Source organism: Panthera tigris, chromosome D1 (genome assembly GCF_018350195.1).
Source record: "Panthera tigris isolate Pti1 chromosome D1, P.tigris_Pti1_mat1.1, whole genome shotgun sequence".
Taxonomy (NCBI): domain Eukaryota; kingdom Metazoa; phylum Chordata; class Mammalia; order Carnivora; family Felidae; genus Panthera; species Panthera tigris.
Window position 1 is genome coordinate 20758450 of NC_056669.1, and position 21121 is coordinate 20779570.

A 21121-nucleotide genomic window follows, 5' to 3' on the forward strand; every position below is an offset into this window, starting at 1 on the left:
GTTATTTTCTCTATGCTTGAATTGCCTCCCTTGGATCTTGACTACAATACTTTGTATCTGATGTGACATGAAGCCTTTTTATATCTTCCCACATATCTTTGATTTTGTGGTTTCAAGCATGCATATCTCCATATAGAGTCCAAGGGTTGAAAATAGCCATTCTTAGCAAACGAACTTACAAGTTCGCCTAGGCAAGAGAGTTCAAGTTCTCCTGTGTAATAAGGACATGATTTTGCTGATTGCTTCTCTCAAAACTTTTTTTACCTTTGCATTCCTTAGACTATAAATGAAGGGGTTCAGAAGAGGCGTCACCATAGTGGTGAGAACAGCAGTCACTTTGTCAAAATCCAGCGAACGGCTCTGGCTGGGCCTCACATACATGAAGATGTTGCTCCCATAGGCAATGGAGACGACCGTGATGTGAGAAGCACAGGTGGAAAATGCCTTCTGACGTCCTTGGGCTGAGGGGATGCGCAAAATGGTAGAAATGATGTAGGTGTAAGACACAATGGTGAGTACCAGCGAGGTCAGGAGGACGAGGGAAGATAAGAGGAAGTTTATCATCTCAATGAAATGAGTGTCTATGCAGGCCACCTGTAGCAGAGGGGCAATGTCACAGAAAAAATGACTGATTTCTTTATAACAGTAGGGCAGTCTGGACACCACAATAGTTGGGCACAACACTGAGAAGAAGGCTCCTACCCAGCATCCCAGAACCAGTAGGAGACAGACGTTGCTGTTCATGATGATGGTATAGCGCAGGGGGTTACAGATGGCCACGTAGCGGTCAAAGGACATCACCGCTAGGAGGATAAACTCCACTGTCCCCAAGAAAAAGAAGAAGTATGTTTGGGTTATGCAGCCAGCAAAAGATATGGTCTTCCTGTCCTCTAGAAGACAAGCTAATAGCTTTGGGGTAACTGAGGTAGTGTATAAAATGTCCAGAAATGACAAATTACTGAGGAAGAAGTACATTGGGGTTTGGAGGCGATTATCAGCCCATATTAGGGAAATGATGACAATATTTCCTGTGAGAGTTAACAGGTAAATAAACAAGAGGACCACAAAGAGGGAGATCTGAAGCTTCCGGATAACAGGGAAGGCAGTCAGGGTGAATTCAGTCACTCTGGTCTGATTTTGCATATCCATGGCATGCAATACTTAGTGGGCAGCACATCTCTGAAAAAAAAATTATAGAGATGAAAATCAGCTTAAATGAGTTTCAATTCTCAGTATCAGTGATAAATGTAAAGTAGTAAAAGCTTTGAACCAAGAGTCAAGAGTGATTTCATCCTGCCACTCACTCTAATAAATATAGAACCTTGGATAAGTTACATGACATCTTCTAACCTTGGTATTCTCATATTTGGCATTTTTGGTTGAATGACATTTTCTCCATGGTCTCATTAAGCTCTAGCCTTTACGATGGTCATCTCTTGGACCCCGTGCTCCTTCCCTTCTCTCTTTCATTTTTCCTGATCTACCGTTTCCCTGGCTAAGTTCTGTGCTTGAGAAGAGAGAATCCTTAACTGAGAATCCCGTCAGTCCATTTGCAAAATGGTAAAAGGGAATGTTAAGGAAAGTTGAGTTACTTTTCTCCAAGTCATTTCAGCCCTTCAGGTATCATCTACATAAAGGAGCAGAAACTACGAAACTGACCAAGAACATCAAATGAAAGAGAACCTGTTTTGGTCTCTCCTCACATTTGTGATTGGTATCGCATGAGTCTTAAGGTGATCTCTGGTTGTCCCTGAGTTGTTCTGATGTGATAATAATTGATCTCCATAAGGCTGCCTTGCTTTCTTTGTTTTTATTCTTATACTGATATGAAGGTTTTGATGTCTACACTGTTAAAGAACAAGTAAGTGCATATATATGGTTCATCATTTGCATAACCTATTTCAGACATTTGAAAAACCTCTACTGGGAAAATGATCAGTGTGTTTCTTTTTTGTTCCCTGCAATGCCATGGGTATGGCAGGATCCAAAAAAATACCAAAGCTTTTCCCTTCCATTCCTTGACTGGGAATTCTTACAGGTTGTCTTAAATAGGTCTCTTATACCTCACATTCTTTTCGGCAATTTGGACAATCAGCTTGTTAACAGTAGTGAAAGAGAGACGATGGAGTTTGCAACGCTCATCTTGGAATACGGCTCAGGTTTGCTGAACATGTACTGCATGTCTGTATCCTTCAGTGAAGCTCTGCCTTTTGGTGTTTTATTTTGTAGCTAATCCTTTAGTTTTATGTTAAAATGACCAATTTATTAACTGAGCTAGGTTGTCTCTAGGTTTGGAACCCACTGAGTTCCTCTTGAAAGAAGGTCTTTTTCCTCAGGCGCTCTCTCTCTGAAAAGTAATTCCTAGGAGTCTTCCTTTGCCTTAAAGACTTTTTTGGGGGAGTGGATTTCCATTTGAAAAGTTTGCTGTGACTTTTCTGGTCCTTGTAGTTGCTCATTATTTGTATTCACCATTCATTTATTTCAAGACCAAACTGCTTTTAAGTAATCACAGGACCTTAAAGGGTCTGATCTATTGAAATAGGGTCTTGGTACCAGCCGGTGTGCTTCCACCACTAATACGATAATATTGATCCCTCCCCCCACTGCTGCTGCATCCAGGTAACAAACTTCCAGACTGATTTCTACAGCACAAGGAGGCATAACCATATCTGGGTGGACATGTGTTAATGTTACTAAGATCTAATACAAAGACAGAATAGAGCATGGTATGTGTACAAGTAGAAATGCTTTGAATTTCCCTCTCATTTCCCCCTTCCCGCCCTCCTTACTGACAACACCAGAGATGAGTGGGTGTTAAGACACACTGATGTGCATTCTCACGAACTGCCTGTCATCTACTCCATTGTTCCTTCCATTCATCTAGCCAATTGTTTCACAACATCTGTACTGTCATCGTTTCCCTTCTTGCCTCTGTAGTCTTTGATGAGCCTGATGGGAGCTTGATTCCTGTCTGGTATTGTAAGAGTCAGACAGTTTGGGATCTTCAAAAACACCGTGCCAGGTTTTAATAACAAGAATCTGGGATGGTTGAACACAAATAGAATTGCTCTTTGCCGTGGTTGTCATTGGGCCATATAGGAATGGAAAAAAGGGGCATGGAGAGCTTTCTGTTCTGCTGAATAAGGGTCAAATAAACTTCTCTGAGACGAACTAAAGCTGTAGCATTGCTCTCCTTTGGGGAGTCTCTTCAGTTCATGATAGTGGAAAAGAACTTGGCTTTGTGTTGGTCTCTAGATGACCTCTGTGCTCTCCAGAGCCCATCATGTCCAAGGGGAAATGGTTGTGGATTAGACCATCTGTGTCTGACAATTTAATTATAAGTTTGCCAACTTAAGGCTTTCATTGGTGGAGGGGAGATTTTTTTCTTCATTACCATTTGTGGATCCTTAAAAAATGGCATTGAATCGCATATTTGCATGTTTCAAGATGCCGGATTTAGTGAGATAGATGTGGACTAATGGAAAAATCATAGCAGATTTTCAGTCAGAGAACCTGTGTTGTTTACTTTTTTCTCTCGTGGCCACTTGAGTGAGTGGCCTTTAATGAGACTCGTAAGTACCCTGTGTTGACTGTTTTCTCTCTAACGTGAGGATGATGACACTCCAGGTTCCGGTCCTCAGCTAGGGCCCAGCCCAGTAATGTTTATATACTTGGCGTTCGGTACATGTTTGTTAAGAACATGGGGATGGGGAAGCAGAAACAGAAAAGAACTAAGATGTAGTGGGGAATGGGGGTGAGAGATAATTTGGGATCTTTGCTGCTGTCAGTAACATGTGACAAAGTTTAATTGTAACTGAAGTACATTAAAAACTTTCATCTTCAGACTTAGGGTAGAGCTCTAATACTTGACGTCTGCTGACAGTAGAAGTTTTTGGGAAAGCAGTAATTACACTTTAATTCGTCAAATATACATGTAAACAAGTGTAGTGAGACCCAAACTGCTTATCATATAAATACGGATAATTGCATATTATAGGATACTTACATCACGCCGATTGTCGCACAGTCGGTATTTTCTCCATTCAAGTATGTTAACAAACTAGAAATCTGGGTATGTTTTTCCTACTGCATCCCATCCGTTTTTCTTTATATTCTTTTATTGCTTCAGTGTTGGATTCCGTGTAAATCTCAGTCTTAGCCTGAGTCTGTTTTCCCACGTGGTACTTAACCGCCCTTTCAGAACCACACCAAATGGTTATTCGCTGTTTGCTGAAGTGTTCCATCCGTCTTCCTCTGAATGGAAAAGAGTCCTTTTTAGTAATTTCTCTCAGTTTTTTTTCAGTTCTTTTTTGTATTTCCACAGAAAAATTTAAATCTTGACTTACACCAGGATGAATCCAAGTGGTATATTATCATTTAATCTTTCATGTTACACGTCCAGTGAGTCTCCATGTCAGGTATTCCTCTGAGTTTCAAGCAATGTGGATTCTGAAGCACATTTTTGCCAAGAAGAGCAGAAGAGTGAGGTTTGGCGATGAATGGGGGAGTCCCACACAGCCGAATCACGAGCAGGTCCTCTGACTCCTATTTTGGATCTCTGGCAAAAGTGACCAAAAGCTTCTCAAATTTCAGTTGGGTTTTTGTTTCTTTGTCTGTTTTTAGTGGCAGGAATGTAATTTCCTCTCTATTTCGTGAATTTCTCTTTCTTCTGTGGATGCACCCAGAAACGTGGAATTATTCAAACACAGGACTTTAGAGCAGAAGAGAACTCCACAGGCGGATGAGTCAGCCGGCCCCCAAATATCCTGCAATGTCTCCACCAAGGTACTGCCCAGTGATGCTAAACTCACTGTTTCTTGAGGCAACTCATTCTACCTCATGGGCCTGATTGTCAGGAGAATTCATATTTGCTTTCACTGAAACATCTCTCTGAACTGTCACCCGTTGTTAGGTCACCCCTGTTCATTCATTGGGGATTTTGTGACTTGATTGTAAATGTAACCGTCTTTATTTACTCTCTCCAGAAAATAACATTACTCTGCCTCTATTGAATATGAACTTTGATAGTTAATGAGATTCTGTGTTCACCTTCAGAGATTTGGTTTACAATGGCACCTGGGATTATGGCATAAAAAAAGGTTAATTATGACTACTGCAATCACAGAACATGAGAATTGAAGTAACGAATCAGTTATAAAGTTAAGGTCTCCTGGGAGAATCTCTTGGTTGTTTATTTTATTTATTTAAAGAGAAATTTATAGAGCTGGTTTAAAGCCTTAGGGAACTAGAAACTTGGAAAACTTAAAGCATGTTTTTTCTGAAATGGCCATAATGTACTGAAATAAGCTTTAAGTTGCTTTCCAAACAGATCATTTACATAGATTTTTATGTCTATGTACATACTTTAAATCTATTTTATTGCTGTGTGATGTACACATAATAGAAAATTCAAGTGTACAGTTGGTTGAGTTTTGACACGTAGATACACTCATTTAGCCACCAGTAACTTTATGATGGTTAACAGTATTTCATTCTCCTAGACAGTTCCCTGTGCCCTTAGTAAATGCACTCCCCTCCCCACCTTTGCTCCTGATAACCACTGATGCATTTTCTGTCGATGTAATGTTGAATTTTCTGGAAATTTCTCTGAATGCAGTCTTACTGCATGTAGTTTTTTGCGTTTGTTTTCTTTCACTCAATCAGATGCTTTGCGATTAATCCAAGTGTTTCTGGTATCAGAAGTTTCTTTCTTTGTATAACTGAGGATTATCTATAATATAGATTGTGTAGATATATCACAGTTTGTTTCTCTAGTCACTAGATGATGGATACTTGAGTTTTTTTCAGTATTTGGCTATTATGAATAAAACATCTATAAAGAGTTCATTTTTTAATGTCTATGTATTTTCAGAGAGAGAGAGAGAGAGTGAGAGAGAGTAAGCACACACACAAGAGCAGGGGAGGGGCAGAATGAGAGAGGGAGAGAGAGAATCTCAAGCAGGGTCCCTGCTGTCAGCTCACAGACCACCCAATTTGAGGTTCGACCCCTTGAACAGTGAGATCATGACCTAAGCCGAAATCAAGGATTGGAAGTTTAACTGACTGAGACACCCAGCTGCCCAGAACAGTTCGTGCATTATCTGAGCATCTGCTTTCACTTCTGTTAGATACATCCTAGAAGTAGGATTCCTATGTTTCATGGTAAGTAAACGTTTATTTATAAGAAACTGTCAAGATGTTCTCCAAAGTCATTGTGCCATTTTCATTTGTACTGGTAATCTATCAGACTCTCCTAGTCCCATACCCTTGCGTGTTGGTGTCAGTCTTTTACATTTCAGCCATTTTAGTGCACATTTGGTGGCATAATCTAATGTATTACATTAAAAAAATTTTTAAGCTTTATTGATGTATGATTGATAAATGAAATGCATCTATTTGAAGTGTACATCATGAAGATTTGACGTAAATATATATTTTGGAAAATTATTGTCACATCCTTCACCACATATAGTTTCCTTTCCTTTCCTTTCTTTTTTCTTTCCTTCCTTCTTCCTTCCTTCCTTCCTTCCTTCCTTCCTTCCTTCCTTCCTTCCTCTCTCTTTTCTTTCTTTCTTTCTTTCTTTCTTTCTTTCTTTCTTTCTTTCTTTCTTCTTTCTGCTTCTTTTTGGTGAGCATGTTTAAGGTCTACTGTGTTAGCAAATTTCAAGCACATTGTACAGCATTACTAACTGTGGTCCTCATGCTATATGTTAGATATACAGAGCTTATTCATTTTATAACTGAGGGTTTTGTGTCTCTGCCTAGCACCTCTCCATCTTCCTTTATTCCTTAGCCTCTGATAACCACCATTCTACTCTCTGTTTCTGCAAGTTTGACTTTTTTTATTGCATGAAAAGGTGAGAGCATATATAGTATTTTTTTACATGTTCTATTTTCACTTAGCATAATATCCTCTAGGCTCATCCATGTTACTGTAAGTGGCAGGATTCTCTTCTTTTTTAGGCAGAATAATATTTTATTGTATATATACTGCATCTTCTTTATCTACTCATCCATCAATGGACACTGAGGATGTTTCCCTATCTTGGCTATTGTGAATCATGATGTGATGAACTTGAGAGTGCAGATATCTCTTTGAGACACCGATTTTGTTTCCTTTGGATATATACCCAGCAGCGGAATTGCTGAATCTTATGGGCTTTCTATTTTTATGTGTTTGAGGAACCTCCACAGTGTATTCCATAGTACCTGAACGATTCATATCACCAACAATAATGCTCAAAAATGCCATTTTCCCACATCCTTGCCGCCATGTTACCTGTTGTCTTTTTGATGACAGCCATTCTTTTTTTTTTTAATGTTTATTTTTATTTTGAGGGAGAGTATTTTATTTTGAGGGAGTTGTGGGGTTGGATCCCACGAACCATGAGATTATGACCCGAGCCGAAATCAAGAGTCAGATGCTCAACCTACTGAGCCACCAGGAGGCCCTTGATGACAGCCATTCTCACAGGTGTGGGTGATTTCTCATTGTGTTGTGATTTGCATTTCCCTGATTAGTGATATTGAACACTTTTTAGTGTATTGACCATTTGCAGGTCTTCTTTGGAGAAATGTCTATTCAAATACTTTGCCCATTTTTCAATGGGTTATATGTTTTTGTTTTGTTTTGTTTGTTATTTGTTTGCTTCGCTATTTGAGTTGTATAAGTTCCTTATGTATTTTAAATATTGAACCCCTATCAAGATATATAATTTTCAAAGATTTTTCCCATTCTGTAGGTTGCCTTGTCACTCTGTTGGTTGTTTCCTTTGCTGTGAAGAAGCTTTGTAGTCTGATGGTAGTCTCGTTTGTTTATTTATTTATTTTTTGCCTGTGCTTCTGATGTCATATCCAAAAAAACAAAACAAAACAAAACAAGACAAAAAACAAACAAAAAAACCAAAAACCAAAAACAAAAAAAAACACTGCCAAGGCCAATGTCAAAGGGCTTTTTCTCTATGTTTTTTTTTTTTTTTTTTTCCAGGAGTTTGATGATTTCAAGTCTTACATTGAAATCTTTAATCAATTTTGAGGTACTTTTTGTGATTGGTGTAAGGTAAGGGTCCAGTTTCATTCTTTTGCATGTCGATGTCCAGTTTTCCTATTATCATTTTTTTGAAGAAGCTCTCCCCTTTGTGTGTTCTGGGCAGTCTTGCAAAGGATGGATTGATGACATATGCATGGGTTTATATCTGGGCTTTGAATTCTCTTCCACTGGTCTATGTGTCTATTTTTATGTCAGTACTATATTGTTTTGATTACTAGAGCTATATTTATAAGATAGCTTGAAATCAGGAAGTGCAATGCCTCCAAATTTGTTCTTCTTTCTTAAAATTTCTTTGGCTATTTGGGATCTTTTATGGTTTCACATGATTGTTTTCCTATGTTTGTGAAAAATGCCTGAAGAATTTTAAGAAAGATTGCATCGAATCTGCAGATCACTTTGGTTAGCATGAACATGTTTGCAATATACATTCTTCTAATCCATAAACAGCTTTCCTCTCGTCACTGATTTCCACATATTTGTAGTTTTTCCAGTTCTCTTCTTGTGATTGATTTCCAGTTTCATACCATTGTGGTTAGGAAATTCTGGTGCCTGGTATGATTTCAATCTCCTTGAATTTCTTAAGACTTGTATCGTGACCTGACATAGTCTCTGTCCTGAGAATGTTCTATGTGTGCTGGAGAATAAGATGTGTTCTGTTGCTGTTGGATGCGATGTTTTGAAGGTGCTAGTTCTGTTCAGTCTAACGTATAGTTCAAGTCCAATGTTTTCTTACTGATTTTCTGTCTGAATGATCTTTCCATTGTTGAAAGTGGGAAATTGAAACCCTCTATTATTTTACTGTATTGTTGTCTACTTCTTCCTTCAGATCTGCTAGTATTTGCTTAATTTATTTAAGTACTCTGATATTGGGTCCATTTATACTTATAATTGTTATATCCTCTTGATGAATTGACACCTTTATCACTATTATCAGCCACTCTTTCTAATTTCCCTCCTCCAACCATGTCAACACTGGTTATTGTCTTTATATTTTGAGATTATCTGAGTTGATCAGGGTAAGTTGTCTTGCTTCTCACGGAGATCTCTGTCTCTGAACACTTACATCTTAGCTTAGCTTAGCTCTGAGACAATAGTAAACAGTTCTTTCTCCTCTAAATATTGTTATAATCTCTTATTACTTTAAAGAAGCCATTGCATCATATACTGGCCTCCATTGTCTCTTTTTAAAAAAAATTTTTAATGTTGATTTGTATTTGAGAGAGAGAGAGAAAAAGCAGGGGAGGGGCAGAGAGAGAGGTAGTGTGGATTCTGTGTGAATACAAAGCAGGCTCCAGGCTCTGAGCTGTCAGCACTGAGCCTGATGTGGGGCTCGAACTCACAAGCTGTGAGATTATGACCTGAACCGAAGTTGATGCCTGAGCCACCCAGGCGCCCCATGGCCTCCGTTATTTCTGATGAGAAGTGAAGCATAATGCTTTTTGTTGTCTATTTTTAAATACTGTCTCTTTGTTTTTGCATTTCAGCAATTTCTAGTGATTTCTTTTTTTTGAATTTATCCTAATTGGGCTTCCTAAGGTTCTTAGACCTTTGGGCTGATATGTTTCATTACTTTTGGAAAATGCTTTCTCTTCTCTCTTTTAATAGTCTTCTGTCCTGTTTTTTCTCTATTCCATTCTGGAACTCCACTTACACATGTGTAAGACCTTTTGCTATTAGCCCATATGTCTTGGATACCTTTAAAAACTCTTCTTTTTCTTTGTATTGTAGTTTGAATAGTTTATACTAAGTGCTATTTAAGGTTACTGATCCTTTCTTCTTCTGTTAACACCATGGAATGACTTGTTGGGATGAGCATTGGGTGTTGTATGGAAACCAATTTGTCAATAAATGATGTTAAAAACCGCCATTGAATGGATTTGTTATTTTTCATAGTATAGCTTTTGCTTCCAGCCTTTCATTAAATTCATTTTATATTCTTTTTTAAAAGTTTATTTATCTTGAGAGAGAGAGTGTGTGAGTGGGGTGGGGGGCAGAGAGAGAATTTCGAGCAGGCTCCACACTTGAGCCTGACCAGGGGCTCGAACTCACAAACCTCGGGATCATGACCTGAGCAGAAACCGAGAGCTGGATGCTTAACCAATGGAGACACCCAGGTGCTCCCATTAAATTCATTTTAATACTGCCCATATCTCTGAGTAAATTTTACATCTTTTCATGGTTGTTTTCCACCCTTTTCACTAATTTCTTTAACAGATGAACTGTAGTGAGTTTGAAGTTCTTGTCTACAAATTCTAGCATCTGGGAGTATGCTCTCATTGACTGATCTTTTCTCTCAATTTGGGATTATTTTCTTGCTTATTTGCATATCTCATACTTGAACATTTTATGTTCAACGTTATGATAAAAGATCATGACAGACCAAAGTAGATCACATGTATCCAAAAAAGACCATTTTCCTTTCTGTCAGGTCACCAGGAAAGACTTCTGGTTTATTGATTTTCTTTGTGATTTTCCTCTATTAATTTTATTGGTTCCTCGTTTTTGCTATTTCTTTCCTTTTGAATTAATTTGTTCTTCTTTTGCCAGATTATTAAGGTGCAAGCTTAGATCATTTATATGAGACTTCACTTCTTTTTGAATCTAAGCTTTATATAAAAAATTAATTGATTAATTATTTTAATTTACATCCAAGTTCGTTAGCATATAGTGCAATAATGATTTCAGGAGTAGATTCTAGTGATTCATCCCCTATGTATGACACCCAGTGCTCATTCATCCCAACAAGTGTCTTCCTTAATGCCCCTGACCCATTTAGACCATCCCACCATCACAATCCCTCCAGCAACCCTCTGTTCTCTGTATTTAAGAGTCTCTCATGTTTTGTCCCCCTCCCTGTTTCTATATTATTTTTGCTTCCCTTCCCTTGTGTTCATCTGTTTTGTATCTTAAATTCCTCATATGAATGAAGTTATATGATATTTTTCTTTCTCTGACTGACTAATTTCATTTAGCATAATACCCTCTAGTTCCATCCGCATTGTTCAAATGGCAAGATTTCATTCTTTTTGATTGCAGGCTAGTACTCCATTGTGTGTGTGTGTGTGTGTGTGTGTGTGTGTGTATACCACACGTCTTCTTATATATATATATACCACATCTTCTTTATTCATTCATCCATTGATGGAAATTTGTGCTCTTTCCATACTTTGGCTATTGTTGATACAATGTGCTGCTATAAACATTGTGGTGCATGTGTCCCTTTGAAACAGCACACCTGTATCCCTTGGATAAATACCTAGTAATGTGATTGCTGAGTTGTAGGGTAGTTCTATTTTTAATTTTTTGAGGAATGTCCATACTGTTTTCCAGAGTGGCTGCACCAGTTTGCATTCCCACCAGCAGTGCAAAAATGATCGTACCAATCTAGGCTTTTAATGCTATATTTTTCTCTTTAAACTTTCCCTTCGTTGTGTGCTACTAATTTTGTTATATTGTGTTTTTATTTTCTTTGTCTTTTCCTTTGTCTTTTTTAAGATTTTGTTTTTAAAGTAATCTCTACACCCAACGTGGGTATTGAAATCACAACCCCGAGATCAAGAGTCACAGGCTCCCCTGACTGAGCCAGCCAGGTGCCCCTGTGTTTTTATTTTCATTCAATTCCAAATATTTTAAAATTTCCCACCTGACCCCCTCTTTGGACCATAGATCATTTAATGTCTTTGTTTTATAATTTCCAAATATTTTGGGATTTCATACATACCCCTTTTACTAGTTTAACTCTGTTTTGGTCGGAGAATATATTTTGCACCATTTTGAATATATGATCTTTCTCCTTTTTAGTATGACTATTGCTATTTTAAGTTGAGTGTATTGCTGCCTGAAAAAAAGAGACTATTTCCTTAATCTTTAATTTTTTTCACATAGGTGAAACTATGTGACTAATTCTAGCCTAACAGATGCAAATAGAATTTTTGAGTGGGTCTACTACTAAGGTTTCTTAAAAGAGAGGGAATAATCCTTTTCTCCTTTATTCCTTCTTGCATGTTTGGAGGTTAACATATAATAGCTAGAGTGCCAACAATCATTCAGGACCACAAGTTGACCTTGAGGATGGAAGTGGTTTGTAAGGGTGACAGAGCAAAAAGATAAGAGTTTTCCATTCATGTTACGCTTGAATCTTGCAAAACAGCCTTACTTTTTCTTCATTCCTTATACCTTTTAATTTTTCTTTTTTCTTACTCCATAGGCTAGGCTTTAATGGGTGATATTTAATATTTAATAGAAATGGTGATATGTTTTCTCATTTGTTATTTTGTTTGTTTGTTTATTTATTTATATTTATTTTATTTTATTAAGTAGGCTCCATGCCCAACAAGGAGCCCAATTCAGGACTTGAACTCACAACCCTGATATCAAGACCTGAGCTGAGATCAAGAGTTGGATGCTTAACCAACTGAGCCACTCAGGCACCCTTCATTTGTTATTTTAAGGGGGAATATGTATCATTATTAAAAACGATAATTTTTAAAATTTTTTTATTTTTACATTTATTTATTTTTGAGACAGAGAGAGACAGAGCATGAACGGGGGAGGGTCAGAGAGAGAGGGAGACACAGAATCCGAAACAGGCTCCAGGCTCTGAGCTGTCAGCACAGAGCCCGATGTGGGGCTCGAACTCACAGACCATGAGATCATGACCTGAGCGGAAGTTGGACGCCCAACAGACTGAGCCACCCGGCGCCCCCAAAACGATAATTTTTGAATGTGTTAGATATAGATACTGTTTATCAGATTAAGACAATTTTCCTGTAGACTTAGTTTGCAAAGAAGTTTTATAATTAATGGAGGTTGAATATTATCAGCTATATTTTGCATCTCTTACAAAGAAAAATAGTTTGTGTTGGCATGGTAAATTGTGGCTTTTGATTTTTTGATGTCAAACTATTTTTGCATTCCTGGCATACACCCAACTCTTGCACATATCTGAATCCTGTTTGCTAGTATTTTCTTGAAGATTTTTTCATCTGGATTCATGGGTGAAATTAGCCCATACTTTTTCTTTCTTATATAATCTGATGTTGGGATCTAAGTTAAAGTAGCCTTTAAAACTTTACATACTGCTTTGTTAGTCAAGTTAACAATAAATTATATTAAAAATTAGTAAGAGTTTTTACATTAAAAAGTTCTCTTGGTGAGTTATATATTTGATAAATTCACTTGTAAATTTATCTGAGCCTGGAATTTTCCTTATGTGGGGATATGAGAAAATTACATAAAAGGCACCATAATTTAAAATTTAGTTTGAGGGGCACCTGGGTGGTTCAGTCGGTTAAGCAGCCAACTTTGGCTCAGGTCATGATCTCACAGTTCATGAGTTTGAGCCCTGCATAGGGCTCTATGCTGATAGCTCGGAGCCTGGAGCCTGCTTCGAATTCTGTGTCTTCTTCTCTCTCTGGTCTTCCCCTACTCATGCTCTGTCTTTCTCTCCTTCAAAAATAAATAAATTAAAAAAAATTTAAAAAAATTTAGTTTGAAAGCTTTGATGATGGTATATGACCATAAACCACCTACCTGTTCAAATAAGATATAGAACATTTTATTTGTCCTAGAAAGTTCCTTCACATCCTTCCCAGTCATTGTATACCTCTCATTGCCTGCAATAATTTTCTGATTTCTATTAGCATAGGTCAGAATTGCCTGTTTGTGGACTTCACAAAATGTAATCATATGGTTCTTTTGCATTTGGGTGATTTTGTTCAACATAATATTTTTCAAAATTCATGCAGGTTATTGTATGTCTCAGTAGCTTCCTCCATATTAATGTTGAATAATATTCCATTGCCAAAACATACCACATCTGTCTACTCAGTATCCTGTGGATAGACATTTGGGTTATGTTTAGTGTTTAGCTATTATGAATAAATATGTTTTGCACACTTAAGTATTTTTTTTATAGACCTATGTTTTCATTTCTCTTGGTTAAATTGGATACAGTACTACATATAGTATTGTCAGCTCATAGGGTAGAGAGATATGTTTAACTTTACCAAAAAAAATGCTGAATTTCCAAAAGTGATTGTACTATTTTATACTCATGCCAGAATTTTATATTTCAGATTCTCGTTGCCAGCACTTAATGTTGCCTGCTTCAAAAAAAAAAAGTTTTAGCTAATTTAGTAGATGTAAAATGTCTCCATATGATGTGAATATGCATTTTCCTGATGCCCAATAATGCGGAGATTCTTTTCATGTTACTAGTGGTCAAAAATAAGTCTTCTCTACAGTTCCTGTTCAAGTTTATTGTACATTTAAAAAACTTTTTTATTGTTGATTTGTAGGAGTTCTTTGTATTGAAAACGAGATTGGTTTTAAAAATTGTGTTTTTATTGTTGATTTGTAGGAGTTTTCCATATAATCAAGATACATATTCTTTGTTAAATGTGTGTATTGCAAATATTTTTCTAAGTCTCTATCTTACTGATTCATTTACTTAACTTTGTATTTGGACTAGAAGGACATTTTAATGTTGATGGAATCTATTTTATAAATTGTTTTTTGAGGGTTAGCATTGATTTTTTTTTCTTTTTTTGCTTTTCTAAGAAGTTTGTTACTCCAAGGTCACAGGGTTTTTTTCCTGTGTCTTCTCCTATGAACTTTGTGGTTTTAGCTTAGTTTATGTATGGACGGATGCAACTGTGATTTTTTTATATGAATATTTGGTTGTTATAGCACCATTTCTCGGAAAAGCTTGGATTTTTGATTAAGCTTGTCATCTTTGCAAGAATATCTGTGGGTTTATCTCTCAATTTTCTGTTTTGTTCCACTGATTTTAACCTATCCTTATGCTGATCCCATGTACTCCGTATTTATAAAAAATCTGGAAATCTTGAAATCAGTTGTAAATGCCCTCAACTTTATTCTTTCTTTTTGATGATTTTGTCGGTTTTATTTAATTAATTTATTTTTTAATGGTTTTATTTATTTTTGAGAGAGAGAGAGAGAGAGAGAGAGAGAGAGAGAGAGAGAGAACATGAGCAGGGGAGGGGCAGAGAGAGAGAGAGGGAGACAGAATCTGAAGCAGGCTCCAGGCTCTGAGCTGTCAGTACAGAGCCTGATGCAGGCTCAAACTCGTAAACCAGGAGATCATGAGCTGAACTGAAATCAGAAGCTTAACTGACTGAGCCTCCCAGGTGCCCTGATTTTGTCAATAGACGTTTTAAAATTCTATTATCTGGAATATTTTCTATAAGATAGGAATTATTTGCTTACCCAAATTTGTCAAAAGTCATCTATACGGTTTTCTGCTCCTCATTTGCTGGCAGTTTTAAATGATTATTTTAATATACATAAACGCTAATTTGCCTGTTTATGTTTTCTATTTCTCTCTGTACACCTTTTGACATTTGGTATTCTTTTGGGAATTCATGTATTGAATCTCAGGTTTTAATATCTTTATTTAAAACTCATCTGGATTTTAAAATTTATTCCATGCTTATATCTGTATTTTCTACTTTTTATTCTATATTTCATTTATTTTTTTATCTTTTCTCTCTTTACTTTCTCTCTCCCACTGATAAATCTTGACAGGGGTGTACTTATGTTAGAAAGCTTTTCTCAGAACTGGGTTTTGGTTTGTGGGTTTTTGTTGTTGTTGTTGTCATTTATATATAGTCCTATTTCATTTATATCTGAAATTATCTTTATAATTTCCACTTTTTTGTTGTTGTTTATTTGTTCTATCCCTCTTTTCCTATTCTGTTGAGTTTAATGTTCAGTTGTTTTATTTTAAAGTTTATAAAAAATTGTTGATAAATGAATTTAAATGTGGAAATTATTCCACAGGCAGTAATTAGCTGTGTTATATTTTCATTGTTACTCAATTTAAAATATTTCATACTTCCCTTTGAAATATCAGTAAAAAAATTTCTTTTAAAGTTTATCTTTGAGAGACAAATTTAGACAGAACATGAGCAGGGGAGGGGCAGAGAGAGAGAGGAAGACACGGAATCCGAAGCAGGCTCCAGGCTCTGAGCTGTCAGCATAGAGCCCGACGCAGGGCTTGAACCCACAAGCCATGAGACCGTGACCTGAGCTGAAGTCAGACGCTCAACCTACTGATCCACCCAGGTGCCCTGAAATACCATTTTAAATAAAAAGATGATTTAACATTATTTACTTCAAGCCTAGGAGATTTTGTTTAGTCACCTTTTATCATTGATTTGCAGTTTGCCCCTGCATGACAAGAGAATACAGGGACAAGTTGCTATAGCTTGTATTACCTACTCAAGAAAAGGGGGCAGTGAGGGTATACTGTATGCCAGGGTCTAGCAATCCCAGACAACTTTTTCCACCAAGCTGTTTCTTGTTTTTTATCATTTCATTTCCACCTCTTAATTCATTGCTATAACCATAGCAGAATAACCTCTTTCTTGGATTTAATGGGATGAACGTTGTAAGTGTAAGTGCTAATGAGGGGAAACTAATTTCCAGGATTCATGCAGAATATGGCCTTGCCCAAATCAGTCGTATTCTCTGTGGCCTACATGGGATGAGACGTGTTTGCCTACACAAGTGAAATGATACACTGCACTTTTTATATACTCTCCTAAAGTTAGGTGATGACTCAGAATTCAGTTCTACATCAGGAGGGCATATGCATGCATTTCAGCACATGAAGAGACTATATAATTATTAATAGCAATAGAATAACTTGGTATTTTATCTACTGGTCATATATAGTGTTCTCTTATTTACCGTGTTATTTCAAGTTCCTCTTTTTTACAATAATTGATGGTTGGGGAGCCTGGGTGGCTCAGTTGGTTAAGCGTCCGACTTAAGCTCAGGTCATGATCTCATGGTCCGTGGGTTTGGGCCCCGCGTCGGGCTCTGTGCTGACAGCTCGGAGCCTGGAGCCTGCTTCAGATTCTGTGTCTCCCTCTCTCTCCGCATCTCCTCTGCTTTTGGTCTCTCTCTCTCTCTCTCTCTCTCTCAAAACTAAATAAATGAACATTAAAGAAAATAAACCAAAAAACCCAATAATTACATGGTTATATGATGGTCGTTTCTTTTCAAGGTCTGTGCTCAGAATGGCTAAAAAACCTAAAAGAAGGTAAGATTTAAAAAACTATTCATTACTATAAATTTTGTAGCCAGAAAGAACTTACACATTATTATTTTTGACATTATCATATTTTAAAAAGAGGAGCCTTATTTAGTGCCAAATGCTGAAAATCAGAAAGCATCTTGGGGCCCGAGGGTGGCTCAGTAGGTTAAGAGTCTGACTTTGGCTCAGGTCATGATCTCACGGTTCATGAGTTTGAGTCCTGTGTGGGGCTCTGTGCTGACAGCTCGGAGCCTGGAGCCTGCTTCAGATTCTGTGTCTCCCTCTCTCTGCCCCTCTCCCACTTACGCTCACTCTCTCTGTCTCTCTGATTTTCTCAAAAATAAATAAATAAATAATAAATAAATAAAACATTAAAAAAAGAAAGTGTGTTACTGAATGAATCCCTTGTTAATGTTAAAGAACATCCTTGGGATAAGCCAGCAATTCTAGATGATAAATAATTGTTTTTTATAAACAATAAACAATTGTTTTTTTATAAATAATAAAGAGTTTTTAAAGATATCAGACAAAATACACAACTCTGAAATGTACCACATGTACACACACACACACACACACACATTTTAGTATATTTCAAGAATGAAGCAAACACTCATCTGTGGTTGTACCCCCTGTTATTAATTTGTCAAGTTAACATTTCTTAAGTGGAGAAGAGGGTGCCTGCCGAGGGTGAGCTGCAGTCGAACAGACCACAAGAGGAGTTATGATAGAGTTTATTACTCACAGGTCTTGGAGGAGGCACCTGGCATACCTTGGGGGGGCTTCTCTTGGAGGCAGAATGCAGACAGAGAGGAATCACCCGGGGCATATGCCTTCATTAGAACCTGGAGGGCTTTGGGGTTCCCCGGCTAAAGCCACATTGGTCAATTGTAACCAAAAGAGTGAGTTTTGGTAAGTTACACTGGGGCCTTATTGAAGGGGCGCATAAAGGGAAGGTGCTGGTGGATGGGGAAGATGGTTGAGCACAAGGACCGTGGGGGAGGTCGTGTCAGAAAGTGACCTATGTCTGTGACTCTGCAGACTGCTATCTGGGGTGTGTGCTTACATGAGGGGACTAGTGTCAGTTTAAAGTCACAGCAGGCTGCTTGGCCAAATGGGTGCCAAGGCAGCAACACCATGGAGTAGGTTAGCTAAACTCTTGACTACCGATGACAAATAATTTGGTATGTTTTACCGCATTTTTGTGGTGTTATTGAGGTGTATGTTCATAGTTGTTGTTACTGAATACTATATTACAACTGAGTCAGGAGGAAGGAGCACGTGAGAATTACCTGGCAAGTGGAAGGATCAGTGAATTCATTAAACTCATTACATTTGACAGTGTTTCCCTGGTTGGGATGCCCTTCATCCTTAGTTGGAGGAAGTTATCTAGCTTATCCAGCAAGTGGATGTGCTTTGAATTTTCTACTGGCTCTTTTGGTCTATTCCTCCTCCTTCTCTCATGTTGAAAAAGGTAAAATGCCTTGTCATGGTTGAATATGGGAAAAGTAAGGGGCTTTACAGGTGTCCCAAAATTTGGGACAGATCTTGAGCCAAAACTAACCCAAACAACCATAAATTCAACTAATATTAGACAGTAAAAGGAAACATTCAGTTACCCGATAAGAAACAATTATCTCAAACTGACATTGACTGTCAATCCAAACTCTTAAACTATCACTAAGTTTTAAACTAGACTACTTCTCAGTCATCTTTGTACTAACTTAACTTATTAGAATCAATGTAGAAACTGCTATTATTATCCTCTCTTATAACAATATTGATCATGGGGTGCTTGGGTGGCTCAGTTGGTTAAGTGTCCAGCTCTGGTTTTGACTCAGGTCATGATCTCACCGTTTGTGGGATTGGACCCTGAATCAGTCTCTGTGCTGACAGTGGTGAGTCTGCTTGGGATTCTCTCTCTCCCTCTTTCTCTGTCCCCCCCCCCGCCTCCCCATGGATGCTCTCTCTCTCTCTCAAAATAAATAAACATTAAAGAAGTGTTGATCATGAGAATAATAATCAACATCAAAGTAAAACTGTATATTTGTGTTATTTTTCAGAGTTTATGAAGTCTTTTTATATTTGCAGCTGCAAGCCTGGCCAACCTGGGGCCAGCCCCAGGTGGGGACCAAAATTATGCTTCATTTCCCTTATGCACTCCAGTTTTTCTTTTCTGTATTAATGATACTAGAATAGGGGTATTGAGTAACATGGGAACTCATGAAAAACAGGAAAACAGCACAAAGGGACACTATATCATCTCTGCCTAACAATAATTTAAAGAAAAACAAACATGGTTAATTTAAAATATGCATTGCCCAGATATTTTGCTGATTTTTTTCTAGTCTGTCATTATCTGGGGTTTATAAATACTTCTGGTTTTAAGTGATGACAATGAGAGAGTTTAGGATTTAATATTGGCTTTAAAAAATCCTACTGTGCTCTGTTCTTTATTTTTCCTTTCTTGGATCATGACCACTAGCAACATAATGCTGGCAAGCAGAATAAAGACACCTAAAGATATTCATGTCCTAATTCCCAGAATCTGTGAATATGTTACTTTACTTGGCAGAAAGGATTTTGTAAATGTAATGCAGGAAAAGGACCTTGAGTTGGTGATATTATTCTGGATATCAGGGTGGGCCCACTCCTATCCAATGAGTCCTTAAAAGTGGAGAGCTTTGTCAGCCAAGTCATAGGGGAGATGGAAGAAGGAGAGATTTGAGACTTGAGAGATACATGTCCTGCTATTGTTGGCTTTGAAGGTAGAGGAAGGGGGGCCATGAGTCAAGGACTGAAGCATCTTCTAGAAACTGGGAACGGCCCTTGGGTGATAGCCAGCAAGCAAGAAAACAGGACCTTGGTCCCACAGCTTCAAGGAAGGGAATTCTGTCAACAAGTCAGATGGATAGGGAATGGATTTTCCCCTAGAGCCCCTGGAAAGGAATGCAGCCTGCTGAATTTGGGCTGGGGAGGCTTGTATTGAACTTGTGACCCACAGAACAGTCAGATGATAAATCTGTGTTATTTTAAGCTGCTAACTTTGTTATGGCAGCATTAGGAAGCTAATATACTAACGTCCCAAATCTTATTTTCTTTAGTGTCTGAAAATGAGGGCAGAGAAGATCCTATATGAGTGCTTCATTCCTGGTGATATTGTTCTAGTTTCTTCTGATCTTTAGACATTCGTTTGCCGCAATATCTTAGGATGGATGGTGTTCCTTTATGATATTCTGAATCCATCCTTAAGACAGCACTTTCTCTGCCTGTTTTCCCAAGATAGAGTCACGTCAATTCTTAAGGTGTCAGTCATTGTTCATGCAGCTAGAAGGTTAATGACCACTCCAGTCATAACCTATTTTGATCTTACAGATGCTTATTGTCTTATTCCTATATTTACACTGTCTTTCAGAGTACTTGTCCCATAACACCTATTCAGTGATGGTAAGAACAGAAGGCAATGTAACTCGTTGCCAATCTTTCCTCTTATAAAGAACCGAATCAGGGGAGGACATCTCACTTCGATTGGGCCAATTGCATCCTGTTTCCAAGAATTTGGATTTTGAACTGAGAGGAGTTATAATATATATTCTTATAAATTCCATGTATATCGATACATAAGTTCCTATTTAGGCACGCTATAGAAACCCTGGGATATGTTACAGCTCTTCCTTATTTTTGTATTACTATTCCTACTATATTTTTCTATAGTATTTAGCTGTCAAGATGAAGCCAATCATCTTTCATCATCTTAAATACTGAGAGGGAGCATTATTTTATATTTACCTGTGTTTGATTTCCTTAGGCTATCTTGGTTAAGCCTATAGTAAAAAGTAAAAAAAAAAGAGAAAGGAAAAGCATAAACTATTTCCTACTTTACCGATGAGTAAACTAAGGTTCAGATAGGCTAAGTTTCACGGGATAAAAAAATAATAGAGCCAGGCTTAAATTTCAGATTTTTGACATAAGTATTTGTCATTAATTTATGTTATCCTGTGCATGAA

At 37.5% G+C, this 21121-nt stretch overlaps 1 protein-coding gene across 1 annotated transcript; it reads right to left on the reverse strand.

Annotated features, from left to right (window-relative positions):
• Positions 1-201: 201 nt before the first annotated feature.
• Positions 202-1149, reverse strand: LOC102951547 (olfactory receptor 6M1-like). The gene has a single exon (XM_007095494.2). The coding sequence runs from the start codon at positions 1147-1149 to the stop codon at positions 202-204; it is 948 nt and encodes a 315-aa protein (XP_007095556.2).
• Between the last annotated feature and the right edge of the window lie 19972 nt (positions 1150-21121).

Excerpts from the sequence above, each read along its gene's own strand:
- LOC102951547 (XM_007095494.2), bottom strand. The coding sequence starts at position 1,149 with ATGGATATGCAAAATCAGACCAGAGTGACTGAATTCACCCTGACTGCC.